The 25,970-nt window shown below is 41.1% G+C and overlaps 1 protein-coding gene and 1 non-coding gene across 8 annotated transcripts in view; both read right to left on the reverse strand.

Annotated features, from left to right (window-relative positions):
• LOC106824350 (pro-neuregulin-1, membrane-bound isoform) overlaps window positions 1–25,440 on the reverse strand; it is a 213,333-nt gene extending 187,893 nt beyond the window's left edge. For 6 of the 7 annotated variants that reach the window (XM_070499860.1, XM_070499858.1, XM_014830619.3 and 3 more), the window contains exon 1: window positions 24,673–25,289. In XM_070499860.1, coding sequence (XP_070355961.1) covers window positions 24,673–24,769 — 97 coding nt within the window. In that variant the 5' untranslated portion in view covers window positions 24,770–25,289. Of the gene's footprint in view, window positions 1–24,672 lie in introns of all 7 variants that reach the window. The other variant, XM_014830610.3, reaches the window with a different exon arrangement.
• On the reverse strand, window positions 2,498–2,649 carry LOC123281495 (small nucleolar RNA SNORA57). Its single transcript, XR_006521041.1, has one exon. It is a non-coding gene; the product is annotated as a small nucleolar RNA SNORA57 (small nucleolar RNA).
• Window positions 25,441–25,970: the final 530 nt, after the last annotated feature.

Raw genomic sequence — 25,970 nt, forward strand, 5'->3', positions numbered from 1 at the left:
ACAGCAAAATGAAAGTACAGGCATCTCAAACTGCAAAGGAACCACGATCTTAAAACAGTTCTAGTGAGTAAGGGATGCTAAATAGAAAGCAATAGAGCCCAGAATCCATCATTACTAGTTTCTTATGTAGATGTCGTTGTTGTATCTTTAATTAGGAGCACTGTCTTTACTATTTTATTTTATTGTCTATAAAAATATTTATATATATTGGGGCTGGCCTGGTGGCGCAGCGGTTAAGTGCGCACGTTCCACTTTGGTGGCCTGGGGTTCGCTGGTTTGGATCCCAGGTGCAGACATGACACCACTTGGCAAGCCATGCTGTGGTAGGTGTCCCACATATAAAGTAGAGGAAGATGGGCATGGATGTTAGCTCAGGGCCAGTCTTCTTCAGCAAAAAGAGGATTGGCAGGAGTTAGCTCAGGGCTAATCTTCCCCCCAGAAAAAAAATTTATATATAAAGGCTACGTCAAATTCACTTCTACCTTCAATCCTCTTGACCCAACTTTCCCACCACAGGTTTTTCCAGGACCTAACCAGGCATAGCTCACATGTACATCCATATACACACCACACATACATTCACTTATAAGCTATACTCTTCTCTCATAGGCAATAAGCAATAATGAAAGCACTTCTTAAGGATTTCGTTCAAAGATTAACTTTCTGGGTATGATGAATTCAATGCACACTGATATCAATCACCTACACTCCTGTCCTTTACCAATACCCTATAATCATACTTCATATTACCATAATTACCTTATCATTGATTACTGAAAGATCCAAAATCATCAATAATTCACTTATGTATGTGATACTTTATCTTAAAGAAAGGGTTTTCTCAAAACAAGAGTTGATATCCAGGGCTTCCTAATTCTTAAGTTAACTGGGAAACTTAATTAGCCATGTCATACTTGAAAATATTCTGGTTGAAATTTATTCATCTTAAAAAGCTTAATAACAGAATGGAGAAAAATACTTACCTAGAAATGACCATTTAAGTTTTATCTTTTTTTTAAAGATTGGCACCTGAGCTAAGATCTGTGGTCAATCTTTTTTTTTTCCTCTTCTTCCTTCCACAAAGCCCCCCAATACATGGTTGTGTACTCTTGTTGTAGGTCCTTCCAGCTGTGCTATGTGGGACGCCACCTCAGCGTGGCCTTACGAGCAGTGCCATGTTCCCGCCCAGCATCTGAAACAGCAGAACCCTGGGCCGCCGAAGTTGGAGCTCGCAAACCTAACCACTGAGCCATGAGACCAGCTCCTAAGTTTTTTCTGATGAGCTGAATGAAGTTCAAGTAGAAGGTAACACATAAAATTTACAGGCAAGGCCTACTCTTCTTGGAGTTTATGAATATAACTAAGAGTTTTGTTAAAAAGTACCCTGCACATCACTAGGATAGGAACTCCTCAAGGGAAAGAGTCATGTTGATTCTATTCCTTGTTTATTTGCAGCACCCAGCACAATGCAAGAACACATTAGGTTCTTAATAATTATTTGTTGAATAAATGAAGGCACAAACTTCCTGTAATAAATCAGTAATTCGACACAAGCTTGTCTTCCTGATAAATTACAAAAGAAAGTCATAAGAAAATGAACCCAAAAACTAGAGTTAAGCAGAAAAGGAAGGGTAGGGGCTTCAACTGCAATAATAACAGTTTTCACATAATTTTTCTGACAAATATCAAACATGATGAGTCTCCTGTAAAATGTTTTCTTTCTTAAAGGAGAAAATAGAAAGTAAAACAAATAATAAAACTGCAGTTTTCTACGGAAGCAACCTCGACCTAGATACACTTACTAGTCCTTTAACCACAGTATGGCTAAAGGAATGAGCCATGAAAAACACACGCATGCACACACGAGCACACACACAGGCACACACGCATCTAAAGCACTTCTTAATCTTCAGATACAATTTTATTACTTTCATAGGGTACTGTGAAAGGCTTGGCCTTTTTTTCTTTGTCAAGGACTTTTATCTCTGCTTCTATGTCACATGGCTCTTGGATGGATTACTCATGTCCATATGTCTTTTGATTTTTTTTTTAGTTTCCTGTACTAACGAGACACCACCTGCATGGGACAATTTGTTTGGACCCATTTGCTGAAACTATTTAATCATAGCAGTATCTCAGATATAGATATTATTTGCAAAGACCTCTTTTGACTTCTTCAAACATGGAAATATATGCACTGAACAGGGTTCTCCACAGCACGACCCTCAAACTCTGGTGAGCGTCAGTATCACCCAAAGGGCTTGCTGAAACACAGATTGCTGGGCTTCATCCCAGAGTTTCCGATTCAGCAGGTCTGGGGTCAGGCCAGAGCATCTGCATTGCCAGTAAGTTTCCAGGTGATGCTGATGTTACTGGTCCAGAGACCACACTGGGTCTTACACATCCAGGGGAATAAGAATAAAACAGATAATAAAGAACAGATGGCAACCTGTGAAAACTAACTGATATTTACTTCTCTTTCTTTTTTTCTTTTCCCCCGTGTCCCGGTGCTTGAGGATAGAACTGGCAGACAGCACACCGCCAGCACCGAAGACAAGACACCGTGGCAGGGAGCCGGAGCACTTTCCCTCTGCCTCTGTACATTACAGGGACCAGCCCTCATGCCCAATCTCCACCAAGAAAAGGAGGGTTGATATGTAAAATATATTAAGATTACTAACAGAATAATGGCAGCTAATCTTAATTTCCTAAAACTATGGTACAGAAGATTGAGGATGATGCCTAAGGACTTTGAAGGCTATTCCTTTGACCAAAACCGGACAAAAACAGCTAAACCAAAAATTCTCTTTGCAATATATTTCCTTACCAGGAGAACTCTTGCGTCTTGCAGAATGAGAGGGGCTTTTCAGAGGACCTTTATGTGAATCTTACTTTGAGTACATTACTGGAATATGAACAATAGGTTATAAATGGCAACAGAGTGGACTGGACTGCATGAACAACCGTCAAGGCTAACTTCTAGGGAAGAGGCCGTGGGTTCCACAAAGTACCCATTACTTAGACGCTTTCATTCTTTCAACATTTACGGGGAGCCTTCTGCATGCTGATACTGTGTTAGGAGACCGAATGAGCTCCTTATCAGGAGAGGGATGCGGGAATAGATTTTTAAAAACTTATAATAAGCAAAAAGCATCACAATAGCAGTACAGGAGACGGTACCATGGAAGCATACCGGGAGATGTAACTGATTGTGCAAGAGTCTAGAAAGGCTCTCTTGAGGAGGGACTTAAGTTGAATTTTAAGGAAAAGTAAGGACTGGATAGGTGGAGCATGGAGAAGACCATGCCAGGCAGAGGCAACCACATGATCACAGACACAAAACAAAGAACCCACGCTGCTGTCAGGGGGACAGTGAGCTCCACGAGGCTAAAGCACCAGCGTGTGGCTGGAGGGAAAGAGCAGCAGAAAAAAAGGCTGAAAGTGCCTAGGGGCCAAATTATGATTTGAGGGGCCTTGCAGTGCTAACCTTAGAAATGTGAAACTCAATCTGTAGGTAAAGGGACTTAAGAATGCCTTTGAAGCAAAGGGCTGTCATGGTCCAGTTCAAATTTTAGACAGCAACTCTCTCAGCAGCATAGAGAATGACCTAGAAGTGGAGATGGAGCAAAAGGAAATGCTGGAGGAAATTGGCAAATTTTTAATGAGTCAAGCAAGAGCTAAGGCAGAGGTTGTGAGGGTGAAGAGCAGAGGTCTTCCCTGAGAGGCATTTCCGAGGTATGGAGAGGATATGGTCATCAGTTAGGCATTGGGAGTGCCGCAGAAAGCAGAGTGGAGCTCACTTCTCCTAACAACTTAAACTTTATTCCTTTAGTTAATTCAACTTGATGATCCATTGTTACATTGGATATACAGCGAGCCCTAATTATACATAAGGCACAGTTCTGAATAGGCATAGCTGTGTAAGACAATCTCTACCACCAGGATGCTCACAGTCCAATTTTACTTTAACCTGTAGCTTGCCCAGAGAGAAACTTATTCTCAGAAAAAATTCTCAAGAAGACTGCAAGCTGCCCCAACAGGGCATTCTGCAGAGATGATTCCCAAATTCAACAACGTATGTACTCCCTTGATTTTGCGTTTGGGCAGGGGTAAAGAGAAACTGAAGGAGGGGACGATGGGAAAGATATAGATGGCACAGTCATGGGGCATTTGCAGGCCTCCCAAAAATGCAATAACTACATAACATCAAAGAAAGATACAACCTATCCTCCAGTAACAAGGTAAAGAATGGTTTTTAACCACTACACAGATTAAGAATAGCTTCCTCCTACACACATATGAAGTTCATATCTAGACTGGGCTTCAACCAACGTTGTCAGGGACTGGAGGTTAAAAAAAGAAGGTAAGTAACCCTACAGAACTCTTCAGCACTGGATTAAGATAAAATAAGCAGACGATATAAAGAAAAACCTGTCTTAAATGGCACTACCAATTACTCTTCGTTTTTGACCCCGACTTACAAAGTTCCAAACAGCCATTCCAATCATCAGAAGCATCTCTTATCAAACGTCTCATGGTACTCTAACTTCTATGATTCAGGACTTGGACATATCTCGAAAGCATAATTCTTTCATCCATCATTTGGTAATATTTGAGATTTTCAAAATAAGCAAAATGATTTAAAATTCCTTCATCTCAAATTTAACTTAGGAATTGTGGATGTGCCAATGCAACGTCCACATTCTACAGCATAGAGCGTAAAAAGCTCAAAGAGGTTCCCTGAGTTAGCATTCTCTTGAAGCCAAAAGTGCTAACAGCTCGCTAGGAGGAAACTTTACTATCAAAACAAGCACTTGGAGATTTACGGTGTATCTTAAACACGTAGGAGCAACAGTCAAGAGAGAACAGGCTGTATTACAAACAAGTGATTCCCAAGCAGTTAGTGACCAATTCCTTCCCCTTCGTATCCGAAAACACATTAGTTTTTGCTTTAATAATGCTTAGGCATTAAGAATAATGGAAACACCTGCAGTTGATTTTAACACTGCTTTGCTAGCCCAGGGTACAGTCCAGATCTTGTGAGGCTAAATCTCACCCTTGACCTGCCAAATATGATAACCAGAGTCTAGTCACTTCCCCGTGTCCTGCAGCTGCTTCCCTTCCCCCACTCTCGCTCCATCAACGGCACATCTGCTTCTCTGCCCAGAGCTCCAACACCAGCAGAGCACAGGTTGCCAATTCAAGGGGAATAACAATTGCTTCAACTGACACTTAAAAGCAAGAATGGTTGTGTTTACCTCTGCTAACTATTAGTTTATGCAATACACATGCCCCAAGAACTATATAGAGCTCTTTCATTGGTGATGGCCTGAAGCGGCCACTGCTGGAGCAAACTAGTAACTTCAGAGTGCTAAAGCAATGTAACACATCAGTTTATTTAAAAAGAAGCAAGAGATACTCGGAGTTTTTTGGGTTTTTTTAAAAAAGATTTTAGTTTTCCTTTTTCTCCCCAAAGTCCTCCAGTACATAGTTGTATATTTTTAGTTGTGAGTACTTCTAGTTGTGGCATGTGGGATGCCACCTCAGCATGGCCTGATGAGCAGCACCATGTCCGTGCCCAGGATCTGAACCAGCAAAAGCCCGGGCCACCCAAGCGGAATGCACAAACTTAACCACTCTGCCACGGAGCTCGGAGTTTTTAAGTCCCAGGCAAGGCAGAAAGTGAAGCTCCAGGCCCACCTATGCAGACCTCCAGTGGCATCGGGTGATGGGCTGCCAGGCTGCCCCAGCTGTGGGACCTTGATCAAGTCCCCTAACCTGTCATCGTTTTTCTCTTGAAAACTAAGCATTGGACTATATCAGAGATTTTTTAAAAATCGGATTCCTGACACGTGGGCGAAGTCTCGCCCCTTCTCTTACAAACTTGACAGTAGCCATCAATTACATTCAGTGAGATTTACACCTTATCAGATTATACGGTAAGCCACATTTCCTCCTTATTTCACTGAGACTTTCGGGATTGACCCACTGACCCTTTGGTGCATAAAGTCCACCTCTACTTCCACGTGAGGCATTTCTTAGAGGTCTCCTGAACTCAGAACTGACCAGATAAAGGCTGCCTTAGATCCTAAAGGTCAACAAAACCAGTCAATTCATCCTTGAAATGTTACCTTCTGAAAAATCCCTAACTTGAGTTCTCTTCAGGGGAACAAATCTCTTCTGAAGCATTAATATTGCCTTCAAGTTTTTAGTTTCTTAGTGATTAATGACTTTCTCTTCTAGTAATGGAGGGTAAGTTTTTCACAATAACCCTCTGCTACAAACAATTAAAAATGCTGAGTTAAATATAACAAACATCACCTTAAAAGAATTTGACAAAATAGGGAACTTTCAAGACAAATTCTGAGGAAACTCTTGAATCCAGAAATATAAGTAAAATACCTGAACCATACACCACTTTTTCTTTAAGGGCACTTGCCCGTCCTGAGGAAGGGGACAGAAGTCAACACACAGGGTCTGCCTGAAGTGAGGAATGTTACAATAGATCCTCTACATATTAAGTTGGACTCCAAAGGGCTCTATCTATACAGAACCCAAAAAAGCTACCCCCACACGTAACCAAAACAAAACCTACCCCTTCTACAACCCCAGAGAACTAAGGGACATTGTCTTGACCCTACGTGAAGCAGGAGGGGAAAGCTGAGGCTAAACAGAAGGCTCTCGAAGCCCAGAGAAGCAGAGTGATGGGCCTTGGAGCCTGAGGCCATGAACGTGGTAGGGTCCCAGGTATCCAGCAGGAGCAAACACAAAACTTCTTGGCAGGCACGCATGCACTTTCATCCCATGCCTTGAGAAATGCCACAGATCATTTTTCCTGAGCAAGAACCAGCACAGAGTCAGAGACAACCAAGCACAGAAAGAAACAAGGCATTGAGTGAGAACCAGCATATACTGAAATCATCACACACAAATTACGAAACAAGTACGCTGGCTCTGCCAAAAGAAATAAATAACAAACTCGAAAGTATCTTCAGGGACCAGGATAATATACAATGCAACAGAGAAGATTTGAAAAGGAACCAAATAAAACTGCTAGAAATGAAAAAAAAAAAGATAACAATTGAACTGAAAAACTTAAAGGATGGTCTCAGCAGCAGACTGCACACAGCAGAAGAGACAATGAGTGGAGGGTAAGATAGGTCAGAAGAAACATAGCAGCGGAGTGAGACAGATGAGGGAACTTGAAAGAGAGGCAAAAAGACATAGTGATCAGAGAAGGTCCAACCCATTTTTAATTAAAAGTTCTAGAAGGAGAGAAGAGAATGGGATGGAGGAAATCCTTGAAAAGATATGGATAAGAATTTCCCAGAATAAAGCAAATGAACAGGTTCAAGAAGCCCAATGAATCCTGAGCAGGATAAAGAAAAAGGCACCCACACCTAAATACATCATAGCGAACCTAGAAAAGGGGGAAAAAAAGACACAATCTTAAAAGCATCAAGAGAAGAAAGGCAGATTACCTTCAAAGGAATGGCAGTTAGGATGACAACTAATTTCTCAGCAGCTCCTGATGGATTAAAGTAGTGACAACTAGCTGCATCTTGGTTTTAGACCAAACTGTATATTTTATCTAATACCATAATTGCACGCTGACTAAGCCCTTTCTCTGAACTCTTTCTCAAGGTAATGGGAATAAAGAGTATGTAAATTTCTGAAAATAATTCTGAAACACTTGGCAGCTTTTAGCTTTATTACCCAATAATGTGGTGAAGCTACTGTCCTAGAGATAATGGTGCTTGGCTTATAAGTTTTGTCTGTGTTAAAATCTTCCCACCAATCAATTAAAACACGTTCCTGGAGCTGTGCCACAGAAAAAGAGGAGAATAAGTGGAATTGATTCTTTCCTGGTAATAAATGGACCTCTAGATGATACACTTAAATATATCTCTGGGCCACTGATAAAGCTCCTGATGCTTCCTCAATATTTTTACTTTGGATTAAGTTTTTGAGAAGTAGTTTTTCTTTCATATACTTCTTAGACCTTTAATCTGTACTTCATATCTTATCAATAAATCTTTAATTATGATTGTGAAATGCCAGAAAGTATGCTACGTTTCTATGTGTGGGACTCAGTGATTGTGAGGTTAAAAAAGCAATCAAAATGACTTATTGTACACGTTCAAAATAACCATCACAACAGCTTAATCCACTTCCCTTAAAAGCCTGCTGCTTTTCTAATAAAATACTTGCTTTATCAAAAGGAGAAGAGATAAACCTGGGAATCTTAGTAATGGAAAGTTTAAGAGGTATCCTTTCAATGAACAGCTTGATAGAAAGTCAGACTTACTACAGAGAAAAAAATGTGATATCATCAATTAAATTAATATTATGCTCTTACTGTTAAGATGATCAACAGGGTTAAAAAAAACTTCCTGAAACTATTAGTGCAGGAGATTCTCTCTGGAAAATAAACAGAGCTCATATAAAAAAATAAAAGGAAGTATCTTATATAGAAAGTTAACCAAAACTAAATCTAAAAAACCTAAACCACTGAGAAAAAAATGATATGATTTTAGCATTTTTTAAGGCAAATATGTGAAGAATTTCTCAAAGGCTCTGTCCAGGCTGCATTTTTTTACTGCTTCACACACTTCTGGTCCTCAGTAGAAGCTGAACGCTAACTGTATCATATGCTCTCAAGGAACAACTAAAATAAGGGTATCTCAGAGATTATAATTCACAGCCAATACCTGGTTTCTATTGGGAATTTCATATAAAAGCCTTCTGTGCTGGCAATTTATAAATATATTTATTATCGTGTTCTACATTTTCACTAAATAATTCAAACACTAAACAAATCTTCTTAGTGTTTGCCAAGATAAATTAACCACATTACTAGTTCACTCATCAAAAATTATTCTAAGCAAGATAACTGCTTCCTACATAAAAACAATTTATTTGCCTAGACCCTAAAGGTCTATTATTTTTTCAAGTACCCTGGGCTTTCTGAAAAGCTATTCATTACTAAAACCTCTGAATGAAAACGTACCACGAAAGAATCATGCAAAATTTTGCAGGACAGCCTTGAAGAGACCACTATCCTAATACAATACAGACTTTGAATTATCGTTTTCTTTTACACCTGAAAATTTGACACCTCATCTAAATCAATCTTCTTAATTATTAGACAAGGAGATAAAGCCCAGACATTTTAAATGATGGCCCAAACCATGTGAACATAATGCTCCTCTCTCTCTCGAATGCCAGGCTCAACGGTGCCCTTTCCACACCAGATTCCACACGTCGGTGCTTCTTCACTGTGCCTCCTGCTTCTCCCTTCCTCCCAAGAGATGACTGCTTATTATATGCTTTTCGAGGCTCAAACACACACACACACACACACACACACACACACACATGTGCTGAAGCCAGGCTTCACCCTCCAGCCCTCCTAGCTCTGGCCCAGGAGTCCTTCCTGGTTACGACCCGGAAGAGCCTTTCAATCCGTGACTGGCTGGGAATCCTCGGCAGTTGTCTGTCCTCCCAGCTCCTTGGATAGGCTCCAAATGAACTCTTCAGTCCCTTCTAGCCACTATTTAAGTCCTTCATTAATGTGGCCAGTTGAATATGAATCAGCAAACTTTATGAGCTAATGCCACCCTCGAAGGATCTGTGTTTCCCTCAAGGCAAAGTTCCTCCCTGCTACAACCTGTGGAGAGTCATGCTTCTCTGAAGCTCCCGCTTGATGATGTTCCCAGTAACCTTTAGGACACTCCATGTGAGGCCCAGACAAAAACCACAATGTGTTGACTCTTGGGACCTCCCCTTCTTTTAGAATGCTAGCCAAATCCTACAAATAAAGGTCTGGACTAAATGATAATCCTAGAAAGGAGAAAAAAATAACAGCTGGATCTCTCATTCCTCCTACTTCTTTCCACCCCTCCCCTCCAAAAAAAGCTAAGTAAATAAATATAAGTAAATCTCCTAATGCAAATTGAACTACCACTCTGGAAATTTAATAACGGACTAGGAGGCCTTTGACCCCTAGGTCTCTGGGTCAAAGATAATTCAGGTTGTTAGTGATAAAATGTCACTGTGATCAGTGACTGGTCAGTGGCTCACAGATGCAAGCGAGTGACTTGGTGGTCTCAGAGCAGCTGTCCCGGCGCAAGTGTCCGTGACTGTGTTTTTACATGTACATCATTTCTACCAAGAGCATCCAGAGAGCCACAGAGATTTCTCTTGTTGTTAAGGCCTCTTGCGTTAAGGGATCAGTGCTAGCAAAGTTTCAGAGCACTGAGACAGCTCACACCTGTACCACACACAAATTCACTCATGCACACACACCCCCCCATTACTCTCCTCCTCTATGTTATGACATTAGGACTACTTACTTTATTGGTCATCTTGTCAATCAATATTTATTGAACTCACTTGGGTACAAGATACCATAACAAGGAACAAATAGATATAAAGCTTTGGCTGATTCAAATTTACTGCAACCCTTAAAATAATTAAAATCATATCAGTGATGTACCCCAAGCTGCTATCTGATGGCACAGAAATACATTTTTCTTACCTGGAAGCATAATATCACTCAACGCACTAGACAAGTGAAGCTGAATTCACATACAGGGCAAGCTTAGACCTGAAAGTGCAGCATCATAGTAATTAAAATCCCTACCCTGAAATCAGGATGCCTGATGCTAAGACTGATGCTAAGACTGATGCTTTCGTTGGGCCTGGGGTTTCCTTCATCTAAAAAGATGTCATTCAAGAAGATGACCTATACGATAACCCTTTCAGTCCTAATGTTCTATTATTCTCCTCTATATTCTATCGATTTTCCCCAGAACGAATATGGGCATATTTAAGGTTTTACTTTCTAGACAGTACTAATATTATTTAAGATTATTTTCATTACTTAACAGCAACAGTTGTTACTTAGTTATATAACAAACTCTTAACATAACAAACATTTATATTCCAGGCAACGATCTAAGATTTACAAACATTAACTTCTTAAACTGCATCAGCTTAATTAATTTCTTAACTGCCTCTATGGACTTAAGAGAAAATGTAACGAAACATTTTAGGTTAGCAAGAACTATAGATTGAACAAACCTCTAATTGCTACTCATTCATCTCAATAATTAAGCACTGGCTATTATTTACTGAGGGCTTTAAGATAAATTGTGCAAATTTAAACAAAAAAAAAATGAATGGTCAATTTAGGAACAAATCCATGAATCACTGGTACTAGTGATTTGTATTCATATTTTCTTATCAACTGATGGTAACGTAATAACTAAACTGCTACTAATAAACTTTAAAGTGAATTAGCAATGCTCCCTCATTCATTCCAACACTGAATATTTTTTTTTCCTTGAGGAAGACTGTGGGTGAGGTAACATCCATGCCAATCTTCCTCTATTTTGTATTCTTTTTTTTTTTTAGTGAGGAAGATTGGCTCTAAGCTAATGCCTGTTGCTAATCTTCCACTTTTTTGTCTCCCCAAAGCCCCAGTACTTAGTTGTATATTCTAGTTCTAAGTCATTCTAGTTCTTCTATGTGAGATGCTGCCACAGCATGGCTTGATGAGCGGTGAGTAGGTTCACGCCCAGGCTCCGAACCAGCAAACCCGAGGCCACTGAAGCGGAGTGCATGAGCTTAACCACTCAGCCACAGGGCCAGCCCCCTCTTCCTTTTGTATGTGAGGCACCACCATAGCTTGGCTTGGTGTGTAGGTCCGTACCCAGGATTTGAACCCACAAACTCAGGCTGCCAAAGTGGAGCATGTGAACTTAACCACTATGCCACCGGGCCAGCCCCTATCAGTGAATAAATTCTTAAGAGCAATGACTATATTCCCCACTGTGCTGGCCCCTGGTGATATGATAATGCACAAGATAGACACGACCTCATGGAGCTTACAGTCTGGAGACGTGAAATGCTAAAATGTGCATCTATGACCACTCAAGTGAAAATTCCTCTGGGTGAGGACAAGGGCTTGTTTTCCAAAAATTAAAATATATAAATAACAAAATAAAATGCTCAAAATAGAATTGAGATTGTTTTGACTTCTGTCCTGCAAACCAAAACCAAAAACAAAAACAGAATAAACAAACTGAAAATAAGTAAAATATTCAAAGTGTATTTTCTGTATTATGGAAAATAAGGTGATAGAATGTAGAAAGTTACCTATTTATTTACACACATTTTGTTGGCTCAGCATTTATACCAATTCCTGAATATTATTTATAGGACTAGTAATCACAAAAAAATCCTATAAAAAGTAAACCTCTCTAACCATTTAAAACGTAGCTCCAGCCAATTTTAAGTATAATTATTTATTAATACTTTTTAAAGTAATTGAAAAGAAAGTCTATACCCATAGAAAGCATAACTGCATATTCAGGCAATACGCAAATTTAGAACATTGGATTTATATCAATATGTAATCATTTCCATTTCTTATTTCCTCCAGTGATCAGAAATAGAGTGACTTTTTGACTTTTTCCATGAAGCCATCCATCATTACTTAAAGAAGAGGCTTTTAGTTACAAATGTACCATGAAACATGACAATTCTAAGGATGTCCATTATTCACTTAATTTGTCAAGGGAGTTTTTCAACACAGAACTGCTGTACTCATAATCAAAAACTCAATTCTTACAAGTTCTGAGTTGGGAATATTTTTTATATTTTATAGTGAGTTGACATACTAATACTAGCAAAACACTGTGAATCTTCCATGGGGTTATTTCTCTCCGTGAGTTAATGTGAGACTTCTAAGACCATTTGGGAATGAATAAATGGTTCTCTTGCTACAGTTGTAACTTATCGTGCTCAACAGCAACAGCATTATTTAGGAGCTGTGCCATCCAGCTGCTGAAGAGTTTCACGGAAACAAACCCCAGAAGGGTATCTGCATTACGGTCAGCAGTAACTTTATAAAATCACATATGCCAAAGGACAAAAAGAGCATTCAGATCTTCCATGGCTGCCTCACTCACGGAATCCTATGATGTCAGAAGGCGTAGGCACCTTGAAGTTTTCCAAACAGGCACGTGTAGATGGAGGTCCCCATAAGACGCTTGCTATGCTCCTTCTGGCTCCAGGGAGTTGTAATCCACACTGGTGTGCTCAGGGCAAGCAGCAAGATGCCTGTGACGCGCTTTTTCAACACAACACAACTTCAAGAGGTAGAATGAAATAAGCTTCCCTTAAGCGGAGGGTGGAGGGAAGCCCTAAGGAATGCCTTTACCTTACAGGGTGTGACCACAGTCACCAAATTCAGATATGGGGCTTTCACTGAGCTTTTTAAGTTTTGTGAATATTTATTCTGTAAGCAGTAGTATACTGCAAGCGGTGACATTTTCCCCTACGCACAGTCCAATCTAGAGGCTCTCTTGGTAGAAGGAGTCTCGTGTAGATTTGATCTCAGAGGACAATGAAGCCATAAAGCTCCAGGGACTATATTCTCTATACTGTCCCTTTATTTGCGTTAATTCCTGGGGAAAGATAATGACTGAATTTTGTCTCGCCTGCCTTCCCAAAGAGGATCAGTCCTTTTTGATGGGGCGTAAATGATGTACACATTTAAAACTCTAAGGATGCTTTCCAAAAATCAAAATATACAAAATAACTATTTCTATCGACAGTTTTCCTTCCTATCAGGTTAAGGGCAACCGAGAACACACAATATAATCAATACGTAAAAAATAAAAACACCAAAAAACAACCCTTAAGTCTCTCATTTCTATTCAATTTAATATATGGAAAATTATGTATTTCATTTTCCATTCAACTCAGTAGTCAAGTAATTGGTTTTCTCTTGACAAACCCACCAGCTCATTTCCATAATTCCTGTATGTATAACTCTTTCCCAAAATGGATAATGCATGAGCCGCCCCCCTCCCGGACCCCCTGGGGAAGATTCCAAGTACACAGCAAGGTGACCCCACTAGAACACATTATAATCACGATATCTATTTTCTGTAACTGAACTAATCTTTCTTGGGAACAACATAGCAACCCTCAATATTTTTCTCAGAACTAGGTAACAATTTTCAATATTACTGCTATAATCATTGTTTATAAGAATCTACTATTTCATGGGCTTCAAGGCAGGCTTCCCTTTTTTATTTAAAAACAATTTAAAGCAGCAAATGTAAAGAACACTGTAATTTTTAACAATAAAATATTGTGCTTAAGAAATACTGTCACTCTGTTGGCAGAGAAGAAAGAAAATACCAAAAGAATACAAATGCAGGTTGGAAACATATAAACAAAATAATGTCTACTTAATATACAAATGAAAAGTGTTGTCAAACAATGAACTTATTATACCTCACAACACAATATGCTCCAACTAGATCAATTCATAAACTATAATTATCTATCATCAAAGCTCAGGAAACAAAATAGTTAATAAATATATGGAGAAAAATGATTCTCACCCATTTATTCTATAAATATCCATATGTAAAGTACTCTACTAAGGACTATGAGTAATGCAAAGTTACCCTTGACCATCAAGAAATGGGAGACAGGGAAGGGAAAGTTACATCTAAAGAACTAATTGGCATATACTTTTAAAAATTAAGTGTGTGTACTATTTAAAATACAAGTACCTATAACGTATTATTGCACCAATCTGTTAAAACATCACCACTAGTGTTCCTCCATTCTTCAAGAATGAGTTTATCTATAGGTCAAAGTTCAAGCTGAACCACAAGTTAAAAATATCCAGTTGGGGGCTGCCCTGTAGCCAAGTGGTTAAGTTTGCACACTCTGCTTCCACGGCCCAGGGTTCGTCAGTTCGGATCCTGGGCGTGGACCTACACACTGCTCATCAGGCCATGCTGTGGTGGCATCCCACACAGAAGAACTAGAACGACCTACAACTAGGATATACAACTATGTACTGGGGGGAAAAAAAAAGAAGACTGGCAACAGATGTTGGCTCAGGGCCAATCTTCCTCACCACCCCACCCCCCAAAAAAAGTCCAGCTGATGTTTTTATGAATGTGTTACATATTTGGCATCCAACTCTCACCAATGGTCCAAAGCTATAACAGCTATGCCAAATAAATATTTGATATGCATCATCAACAACATGATCATCATTTACGAAGAATCTCTGCATAAAAGATCCTGTGAAAACATGTACAGTATTTATAAAGTTCTCTTCTGGAGGCTTAAAATTCAGACAACACTGATGCAGACATACATAGCTAGAAGATACCATTAGATGAACACACACTGGAAAAATGCTTATATTTTATTAATATTTAACTAAAACTGTTCATTTAGTCCTTATTCTGTACCCAGCACAATACCAAAAACGAATCCTCAGAACGATCACATGAATCACATAATATTATTTTCCACTATGTATATACATGGAAATTGAGGCTGAAAGAGTTTTCGTCACCATCGGAGTTCTGCTAGTGGGATGTGGCGCATCCAGGGCTCACATCTGTGGAATCAGAGGACAGAGCCCGAGGCTTGCCTCTCAACCACTGCTCGGATCCAACTAAAGCCAGCAGCTCCCTACTCTGGGACAACGGCAGCAGTTGCTAAGCCAGGCCACCATTCAGGTGTCCCAGGAACTTTGACTTGGTGCTGCTCAAACTCAAATTTTCACGCTAATGTGTTCTGAACTGTATTATCCTCATACACAAGAACCATTTGGCCTGCTGGTTAGGAAAGAACAGAGCTGACTCTTCTTTTCTTTCCTATTTTAGTGGTCACATTCAGAAAAGGGATTTTTATTTTTAAGGTGAATAGGCCAGATAACCTGGGGAACAGGCAAAATACTTTTCGGTTCTAGATTTCTGGAGCCCAGGGATGTCCTTCTTATGGGAATTTTGTTTCATTCCATCCTCTGGGGAATATGTAGACACAGATTCAAAATGTCATCCATACTTTGCTCTTCCTTCACTCCAGTGGGTCTGGAGAGAAGTAAAACTATGCTATTTAACATAAATACCATTCAAACTTAGAACCATCAGAACAATGATTTAAGATGTTCCTTTGGGTTTCACTGAACTGCTGACTACATAGGTGCACATTTTAGCCTCAGATCAACTCTCACTTAGGTCACAAATGGATGTGATGTTGGCCTCCATCCAAAAAAGCCTTCCTACTGTACACTCACATAGACATGCATATATAAAACAAACACAAAACCACCTTTTCATTTAAATGTCCGTAACTTTCAATTAGTATAAACTCATAATTGGAAAGTAAACTTTCCACATTTGCAGGAGGGAGAAGAAAGGGCAAAGAGAAGCTACCAAAAAGTTTTTTTTCATATACTAAATCATATTAAACATAATACAAATGTCCACACTGTAGGCACAAAACTATAGTGTCCTGTGTCCAAAAGGACTTCCTTCATCCTGCAGCCTACCTTCCGTCAACTACTTTTAGAGGAAGTTTCCTCTTGTGCTCCCCTACTTGTCCTCCAATATCATAGAAAGTCCAAGGAATAAGACGGAGACCAGTGGCAAGAGACGCATTCAGGGGCAACCAGAAACTCTTCTAAGTCCTGATAAACTTAAGAATTTCTGGAAGATTCGATTCACAAAATACTTGTTCCTAAACATTACACAGCAACATATGTATTTATCTCTATAAAAGAAAGCTCTCTTGTCATGAGCATTAGTTTTCTTTTAAATACCTGTTGACTATCTCCTTGATTTTTCTCCTCTTTGATTTTTGAGTGCATTTCTTATCAGCTCACATGTAAGTGTGATTTTCTATCATTACATACAACGAAACTCCTAAATAAACGACACACAAAAACAGCTAAGAATAAAAACTCTACGATATAAAACTTTAGGGCTTTAAGAGAAATTTTTCTGTGCATAATTAATATTCAAACTGTGTCTTACATAGGTTGAAATATATTTTTTGAAAAAAATCATAAAATGCACAGGAATTTTGACTTTCAACTCTGGAGTCCATAAACATAAGACATACAATATTCAAAACGTTTCCCTATATTTATAAAATTTATTTGCTCTGGAAAAAAAATCATTGCAAATTAGAATTCAGACATTTCCTTTTAAAGATTGGTTATAGATTCACTATGGAATGGCAAAGGACCCTGCCATATCCTTCAAAAATGGAATTTGTCTCTACAATTGTGAGATTACATGTCACACACAGATGAGTTACAATCACAAATGCAAACAAATACATGCTAAACATTTTTTTTTTTAATTTTAACCTTATTTATAAAGTGATATGGGCCATTCATAATGAGACACGTTTTCACTTGACAATAAAATTCACACATGAAAAATACTAGAAGGGGGCCAGCCCTGGTGGCCTAGTGGTTAAGTTCAGCATGCTCTGCTTTGGCAGCCCAGGTTCAGTTCCCAGGTGCAGACCTACACTGCTCTGTTAGCGGTCATGCTGTGCTGGCAGCCCACATACTAAAAAATAGAGGAAAATTAACATGTATGTTAGCTCAGGGCGAATCTTCCTCAGCAAAAAAAACAAAACAAAAAACAAAAAACAAAAAATCTACCAGAAAAATTGAGTTGATGTAATACTATAAAACTAAGGAAAGATTTTTTTATGGTATTCCAAAAAAATAAAGCCAAGATTATTCACCAATCACCAATATTTCCTACCCACATCTCTGTAATTTCTGTAGAAATATGCTAAGACAAAGCATGATAACCATTTGCCACAGGTCAAATAAAAATAGAAGTTACATGTTGCAGTAGAAATGCACTAGTTTTCTCTCCAAGGGAAAATTCTAGTGCCCTGGCATTCTATTCTAAGCTGAATTCATTTTTTATGGATATCATATAACCTGATCTATTCATTGGAGAAAATGCCACAGGTTCAATGATTTCCTAACCCTGATTCCTTTTATATATTACTTTAACCTCATTTAATTACCAAACCTTATAAGAATTTTTTCGAAGTTGTCATTACTATATTATTTAAAATAACACGTAAAAAGCATAAAGTCAAACTACCAGAGTCCAAATATCAGATTAAACTGCATGACATTGACAATATTCAGTCATGTACGACCTACAAAATTGACAATTTCATATGGTTCAACCTAATAAAACATTCTCTGACTCTCACATCACTGAAACTAAAACTCAACAGCTGCCCAGAGGAGCCAGCTGCCGGCCTGGAGAAGCTATGAAATGAAAGGTTTGGGACACTGTGGCAGAGCAAAGGCTACTTCCTATCAATAATACCTTTCTTAAACCACGCGTAAGAAACCAATGTAAGAAATACACTTCTTAAACCTTTCTTAAAACAATGTGAACAACACTGCACTTTAACAAGAGAAGGAGAGCTACATAACGGGACTAACTCATGATGAAGATGACAAGTCAGGGATGGAATAAATAATGAGCATATAACGGGGACATACTAGCCCATGATCCTAAAGAATAAGTCATTCGGACTCATTTTCAAAAATGTGTAACTCCATCAATGTAGGTTTCTTCAACATTCTAGCCAAGGTTTGAAGATACAGTGAGAAAAAATGAAAACAAATAGGTGCCTAAAGATCCTTTGTTCAATTTTGATCCTTCCACATATAATTTTCCAGTGCCATCATGAAACTTTGAAACATGACTAAATCTTGTTGTGGGCACTGCCTTAACTTATTCAAAAGGAACTGCTGTTAAGGGGCAACTGAAAGGTGCTTCTAAGATGCTAGGTTCTCTGGGGAAAAGGCGCTGCTTAAAATTAATCTCACAGATGTCCCCTTGCAAGCTGACAACTGCATGGTCATCATCAGAATGACGTTTCAGAATATTCTCATTCAGAATTCTCAGCCAATTTGGGCTATTTGGTCTAGCTGGAAAATAAACTCCAGTTGAGGCAGCTCACTGTGATGAAATCAGGACCCTATTCTTCCCCTTAGGTTGGCCAGAATATCAAAGGCACTTAAGCAAAAAGGAGTCATTCTTTGGGGAACAGCAGTGTGATGCTCTTGGAGCACCCTCTGGAGGCCAGAGAAAGGTGACACTGGTAAGACGAAGAAAGAAGATAATTCTGATCATCTCTGGCTTCCAGAGGCTGAACGCCACAGATCTCACTTGAGTCGGACTGAAAAACGCACTTATTGAATCTTAAGATGGCATAAGAAACATGCATAATTAACTTATAGTTTAAAAATGCAAAATAAATCCAAAGTGTAACCACATTCTCAGATAATTGCTTCTTAATTTAAAAAAAGAAGAAATGCACTGATTAGCGTCTTTTCAGCCTACATTCTAGATTCTTTGGCGAATTTATTGCAGAGGCAGCTTTTAATATTTAGGAGAGAAAAAGAAGAAAAAATGTGATATTTTCATTAACAAAATGTAAGTAAGCAGGGTTATACAGGATATCATTAATTGTCAAACTTTTCAAAGGAACCAGCTTTACGCTTATTAAAATGGAGAATAAATTAAGCTGTCTCTTGTTTTCCTACTGCTTCACTTTTTCTAAAGCGACAAACACTGACATCTATTGGCATTTTGGTAGCTCGCTTTTTTTTTTTTTAATCTATTAAAACCCATACAAGGACACACACACATACAGACATGCGTAGAATTAGGATGCATCCAAAACATTACTTGTTCCTTTGGGGAAATTTCATTTTAGGTACCCAATAGCATAGTTAATAGCTATTATTGTCCTCTGGTTAAAATAAATCTCTTTTGAAGCTAATACTGTAAGATTTAATTTTTTCCATTCTCTCTCAAGAGGAGAGCTCTAGGGTTATTTGAAATATTAGAAGTCCATTTATTTGCTTATTTGAGCAAATAAAATCACTCACCCAAAATACTGACCCTTGGTTTGTCTTCTTCTTTCATTAACACAACACGATAAACTATCATTATCATTAAAGTCAAATTTAACTTGTTACCTTAAGAATGCTAATAAAACAGATTTGGTATCACAATCCCAGAACTTTTAAGACTTCATATACCCATTCTAGTGAGGAGAGGGAGGAAAGAAAATAGTGAGAAATGTAGATTTGTTATATTCATGACTTTGTTTACATTCGGCAACACCTGCAGTCAGTGCTATGAAGCTTGCTGGCAGTATACTGTTACACTTGATAAAAAGATAACAAAGAGCATGTTAATACACACTTTCCTTTTCAATTGCTGCAATTTGTACTAGTCCCCAAAGAGAAGATTATGCATTCCATATAATAGAATGAGGTTTAAGCATCAACTCTTAAGTGTTGCCAGAAAAGGAGTCATGTTTCAAAATCTTCTCATAGCTTGAAACCTCAACATTTTCCTGCCAGAGATAAAATTATATTGCACCTCGCTCTACTTTCAATATTTAGACTGAATTCAGGAGTGTTTTCATAATACATATATGCAGTTATGGTATTTGACATACTTATCCGCTTTTCTCTATATTTACAGGTAGTAGATATTAATATTTATACTCACTCTAATCTAAGATCAGTTTTGGATTATTTTTTACCATAAAAGGTAAGTTTTGAAAACTATATCAAATATTGCTGCAAAGACAGAGATAATTTGTTTCATAAGTAATTTCCTAAACAGAGCTGACATTTATGAGCACTCATTACATGATGGGCAATGTTCAGAAGGCTTCCAGGGATTATCTTGTTTAAGCCTCATAATAACTTCATGATAATAACAATATTATTATTATCCCAATTTTACAAAGAAGGAAACTCAGGCATAGAGAGAGTAAGTAACTTTCCCATGACTATACAGTTAAGGAGCAACAGAACTGAGATTTCAACCCAGGTGATCAGGCTGAAGAGCTAAGAATTAGGCATCCTGCCTCTCGCTGACTAACAGCGAGGCATTTTCGTACCTCCTAGGGGACAAGCGGTAAAACACACAGAGCATCTGTTCTGCTGCTGGAACAGGGCAATAAATAGTAGCTCGCTTATTAATAAATATAAAAGTGTCCCAAATAGTGCCTGGCACCATTGGGGGTTCATTGTTCTCATACCAGTCCAGTATTTTCTGAATATATACATATTTTCTCCCCATTCTTCCATCAGTATCACTTTATCATTTTGCAGATATGAGAACAGCTTCCCAAGTTTCTCCCACTTTTTCCGCTTCAAAATAATTCTTCAATAGAAGTCCTATTTCATCCTGTAAACAATATTTAATGTTTTTAATAATTACATAAGGTAAGTGGTTACAAGTAACCAGGTTGAAACAGATCACTGGACATTCCTTCCATTCTGTAAACACATGCTGCCCCGTCAGCGACAGGGCACTCTATATCCAAGAATGTTTACAAGCACGTCAGCCTGAGGAGCCACTTAGTTAAGGAAACAGGTGGGTGATGTCATCCAGGGAGCACATGGCCCACTTCTACCCATTTGGGAGCCTAAGTTTCTCAATTTTTCCACTACTTATACTCACAAATGTCCCTTCTGCCAGAAGCGAAGGGAAATCCAATTGTTCTAGAACTGGGCTAAGCTTGATAATGAATTTGTTCCAGGTCATTTAAGACGGAAAAAAAGAAAAAAGAATCCTTTGCAGTGTTTTAATGAAAGAAAAACATTTATGCAAACAGGGATTCATAAAGGAAGCTTAGAGCCAAACACCAAATAGCAGAAAAAAAAAAAAAAGGTCTGGTTTTGTAATTCAGGCTTCAATAGAAAAAGTTTGTTGAGCTGAATCAATATGAAGAACCTAGATATGGGAGGTCCAGCATCTAGGAGGTCCAAGATGTTACAGGCCCTTGGTATATGGATCCATGTTACAAAGCCCAGGATTATGCTGAGGTTGCTTATTTTGAGCAAAGAAGAGGAATCAATGACCCCGAGGGGCTTAGGACCTATTAGAGCCATTATTATGAAACAGATAATTCTGTTGAACATCTGCAGCCCCAATAGTGTGCAATTCAATATTCAGTTAATTGTATAAAAATGTGGATGCTATAAAACATAGCCATGTATGTATCACGTATCAGTCACACATGTCACATGAAAGTTAAAGAAGCCTTTTTCCCTTGAAACTTTCCCTCCAACAGATGTGTTTATGCCTCTGCATATAATACAGCACACAGCAGGGCTGAGAGGCTAAGTTCTCTCAGCATTATATCTCCCCCGACCGTCATGAAGTAACGTTGTAACATCCAAAGAGAGGCTCGGCTGTTGCATGAGTATGATCAAGGACACACAGCTTCAGTGGCTGTTTTAAGAAAGGGGGGAAACTTGGAACCGAATGGCACTAACACAGGAGCTATTTAAGAGATAGGTGTCCTTGTAAATCCTAATTAAGTCTTAATTTGGGTTGGGATGGCAAGTGGCATCTAGAGGTCGTTCCTCCTAGGATGCCTGAGAACTAAAAAGTGCAAAGTTGAAAAAGAGTTTCACCCTTGTGGGTTTCTCCCACAAACCATCATGGCAATCAGTTATTTATTCTCCTAAGATAAGGAAAAGCACACTGGAACATACCATCATAAGGAAAATGAGAAGAGGGAGAGAAATACTGATTTCAAAGCAATCCTATGTAAGGCCATGTGCTTTTCTATGAAGCTGGTTTCAGGTTAACAGTTCTTTTCAAATCAAATGAAGAATAAATATTATATCGTTTATGTGGTTTCACAAGTGCCAAGTGCCCTGGAGGGGTTGAAAAGTTCCTCCCCAAAGAAGACTACCACCTGATGGAAAAGAGAGACAAACATACTAAGAACTAACCCAGAGCCAAGTTCACCCCAATTTTTCTAGGAAGAGAGAGTACGTCACTTAAAAATGCCCATCTATCTGGTTTAGAGGGAACCACGGCTGTGGGACTGGGAAGCAGAATGAGAGCCACCAAGGAAGCTCTCGAACTCTGTGTCAAGAGAGAACATCAGGTAGTCCCAACACAGCTGCCCACGTAGTAGATAAGATCCACCGGACACGGAAACGCCTGCTTGCTCCTAAATCTCTCCTCCTTGAAACTACCTGCTTATCTGAAATGTCTGTGTCAAGGCACTGCTGCTAGGAAGCCCTGACAAAAGGCAAACCTGTTACTTGAAAGAGACGCTACTTCAAACCGCTGCCCCCTTCTTAATTCATCAGACCACCTACAGAGGTCCACAGAAACTTCTGAAGGCAGAGTATTCACCGGCAGGAGAGGAAACCCCTAAAGGGCCCCACAAATAACTCTTTACAACTTGACAGTTTGGGTTGGGTCTAAGGTCTCTTTAAATTACTATGATGACCTTCGAAAGGACAGTAGAGAAAGTCACTTAGGGAGGTCGCTAATCCAGCTCCCCATTCCATACCTTACTGAATAAAATGCTATATAGTATCTACAAAACACAGGAGAAAAGTAAGTAAAATTGAAATACATCCTGATGAGGGCTAATAAAAGGTAATTAAGGTGAATCTGATCAACAACATCTTATCGTGGAAGCATGCACAGGCATAGCAGTGGCCAAACAATCACCCTCTGTTCCATTTCTGTTTTGCTCAAAGGTCCCTGCCAATAAGCCAGGCTCTGAAATGCTATCAGTGATGCCAATAAGAGGACTAGGCAAATCTTGTTTTCTTCCTAAAAGAAAACGGCAAATACTTTGCTTATCTTCTTCAGCCACAGGATGACCAAGTACTATTGAATTAATTCTTCCAAGTGCTTTATAAAACATCTTGGGGGGGTGCTCTAAGTGACTCGAGGCATCTGGATCAATTAACAATTGGGAATTACAGAGGCAGGGGAAAAAAGTCCTTCTATTCGTCCCCCTCCTCTCTATTTTAAAGCATCTTCTCCACTCAGTCTCTCAGAAACGAGTATTTATTTAGGATGCCTCCCCTGTCCAAGACAATGTCTAAAGCCGCAGTTCTTCTGAGGGAAATCTAAGGTGAAACTGTCGTTCCTGTCCGTGTTCTGATTATCAAATACAAGACTTGTCTCTAGAGAGCCTCAACTGCCATTTCATTCTATTATATAACCAGAAAGCATCTGGGTTCAAAAATTCAGATAAAATTTTGCTTTCTGGCACCTCTTGGGAGCATAAATTAACCATATTTATCAGAGAGGTCCTGAAAAATAGAACTGCTAAGCCAAAAGTTTGAGAACTTATTTGGAACAGACCTGACTCCTGGCACTGGGCTAGATTTTATCTGCTTCGCTGATCTCTAGGAATCCCTCTCAGCTGATGTGAGTTCCGATACAGCAGGACTGAATCGGGGTGAACGTACGCACAACCCCGCGACCCTACACCGCCGTGCCCTCGGCCCCAAACAACGACACGCAATGGCTCACGCGGCCTCTCTCTCGACCACCCGGTTCTTCCGAGCCCGGCACACCGAGGGAAGACCCGTTCCCGCTTTTCTCGCTAGAGGGCAGACGGGGCCTGTGCAAAGCCCTCCCGGCGCCGGACACGCGCGCACCCAGCCTCCGCTCCTGCACTCCGGGTCCCGCTCCCGGGCTGGGCTCAGCCGGGAGGCGCGGGTGAAAGGCCGTGCCAGGGAGCGCGGCGCGTCCGCGACCCTCAGAGGGCTCAGGCCGGGGTACCGCCCCTTTCCCTGCGCGCGGGCTGCGGGCGCCCGGGTGGGGCTCGGCGGCCAGGTGAGGGGCGGCCCCACGGAGAACGAGAGCCGCCCCGCGCCGCGGACGCCCGGAAGCGGGGCCAGGCGCCCGGAGCGCAGGGCGCGGGCGGGCGAGGGACAGGCGATGGCAGCCGCGGGGGAGAAGGAGGATCGCGGCCCCGGGCGCGCTGCGCACTCACCTGGGCTCGGGCCGCCTTCCGCGGGCGCGGGCTTCCTGCCGGAGCCTCGCTCCTTCTTGCCCTTCCCCTTGCCTCTGCCTTCTTTGCGCTCCGACATCTCGCCCGAGAAGTGCACGCTCGACGCCGACGGCTCCGGCGAAGGCGACGCGCGACAAGTTTGGTGCTAGGGCTTGGATCGGGTTTGGGAAAAGTTTGTCCCTCGAGGGGGAGAGCGAGCGGCCCGGCTGCAGCAGTCGCGCCGCGCGGGGGCGTCTCCTGTCGCCTGCGGGGAGCGGCGCGGACGCGGCGTGCGGTCCGGGCCACCTGGGACTGGCGGTCGCTCCGTCAGGCGATCGCCCTGGCTCTGGGGCTGCTCCTGTCGCTCAGGGAAGTCCTGGGTTCCCGCTGCTGTCGGCTCCTGTCGTGGCCTCTGTCCGGCGCGCTTGCAGCCCGAAGGAGGAGAGGCGATCACAGCCCTGCCCGCACTCCCATCGCCCGGCAGCCGCCGCCGCTCCGCTCCTGCCCTCCGCGCGAGCCCGGAGTTCCGACAAGTTTTGGGGAACTCCTCGCCGGCTCTTTTTCAATTGCCCCACAGCCACCCCCTCCCGCCCGCAGGTTGAGCCTGGCGCCTCCTTCTCACCCTCCCCTTGCCTCGCCCCCTCCCGCTTCCCCACCACACCCCCACCCCGAGGCGTGGACACGCCACCGGGAGGAGCCTGGGCTCGGCGCTCCCGGGCGCAGCCCCTTTCCCTCCCCGAGCCCGGCTGGGCGGGGGGCGGTGCGCGCAGCGGAGCGGCTGCCGGGAACCCCCGACAGGGGTCGCTGGAAGCTGCGCGGAGACGCCGCCGCCGCCACTGCGACCGCGGGACGCGAACCGAGCGGCCAGGGGAGATTCAAAGACCCAGGAGTGGACCCGGGGACTCTGCTCCTCCCTTGCCTCCGCAGCCAGGCAGCGCCCCCGAAGACCTGGTCACTTCTCTTTGACGCGGGGAAATGTTGGAGAAAAAAGTTTGCAACTCTGACACCTGCCCGCCAAATTAAGGCTCTGGAACCTGGGAAAAGGAGAGGAACGTTTGCGGTTTTCCCATTAGAGTTTAGGGTTCGTTCCTTTCTCAGTTTAGTGAAAACCGCCCCCCCGCCCCCGTCCTGTAGGGCAATGATTAACTCTGGATGGAAGGGAATTTGAGTGTAAGACAGTTCTGGGCACCCAGGAAGGGCTCAGTGAAACTTAAAGATGGTTAGATGGCACCATCTTCATAGATCTGCTCCTTGACTGTGTGTGTCCTGTCTTCCTGTGGTTACCAACGTGCCAGAATTCT

This window comes from Equus asinus, chromosome 27, assembly GCF_041296235.1.
Source record: "Equus asinus isolate D_3611 breed Donkey chromosome 27, EquAss-T2T_v2, whole genome shotgun sequence".
Classification (NCBI taxonomy): domain Eukaryota; kingdom Metazoa; phylum Chordata; class Mammalia; order Perissodactyla; family Equidae; genus Equus; species Equus asinus.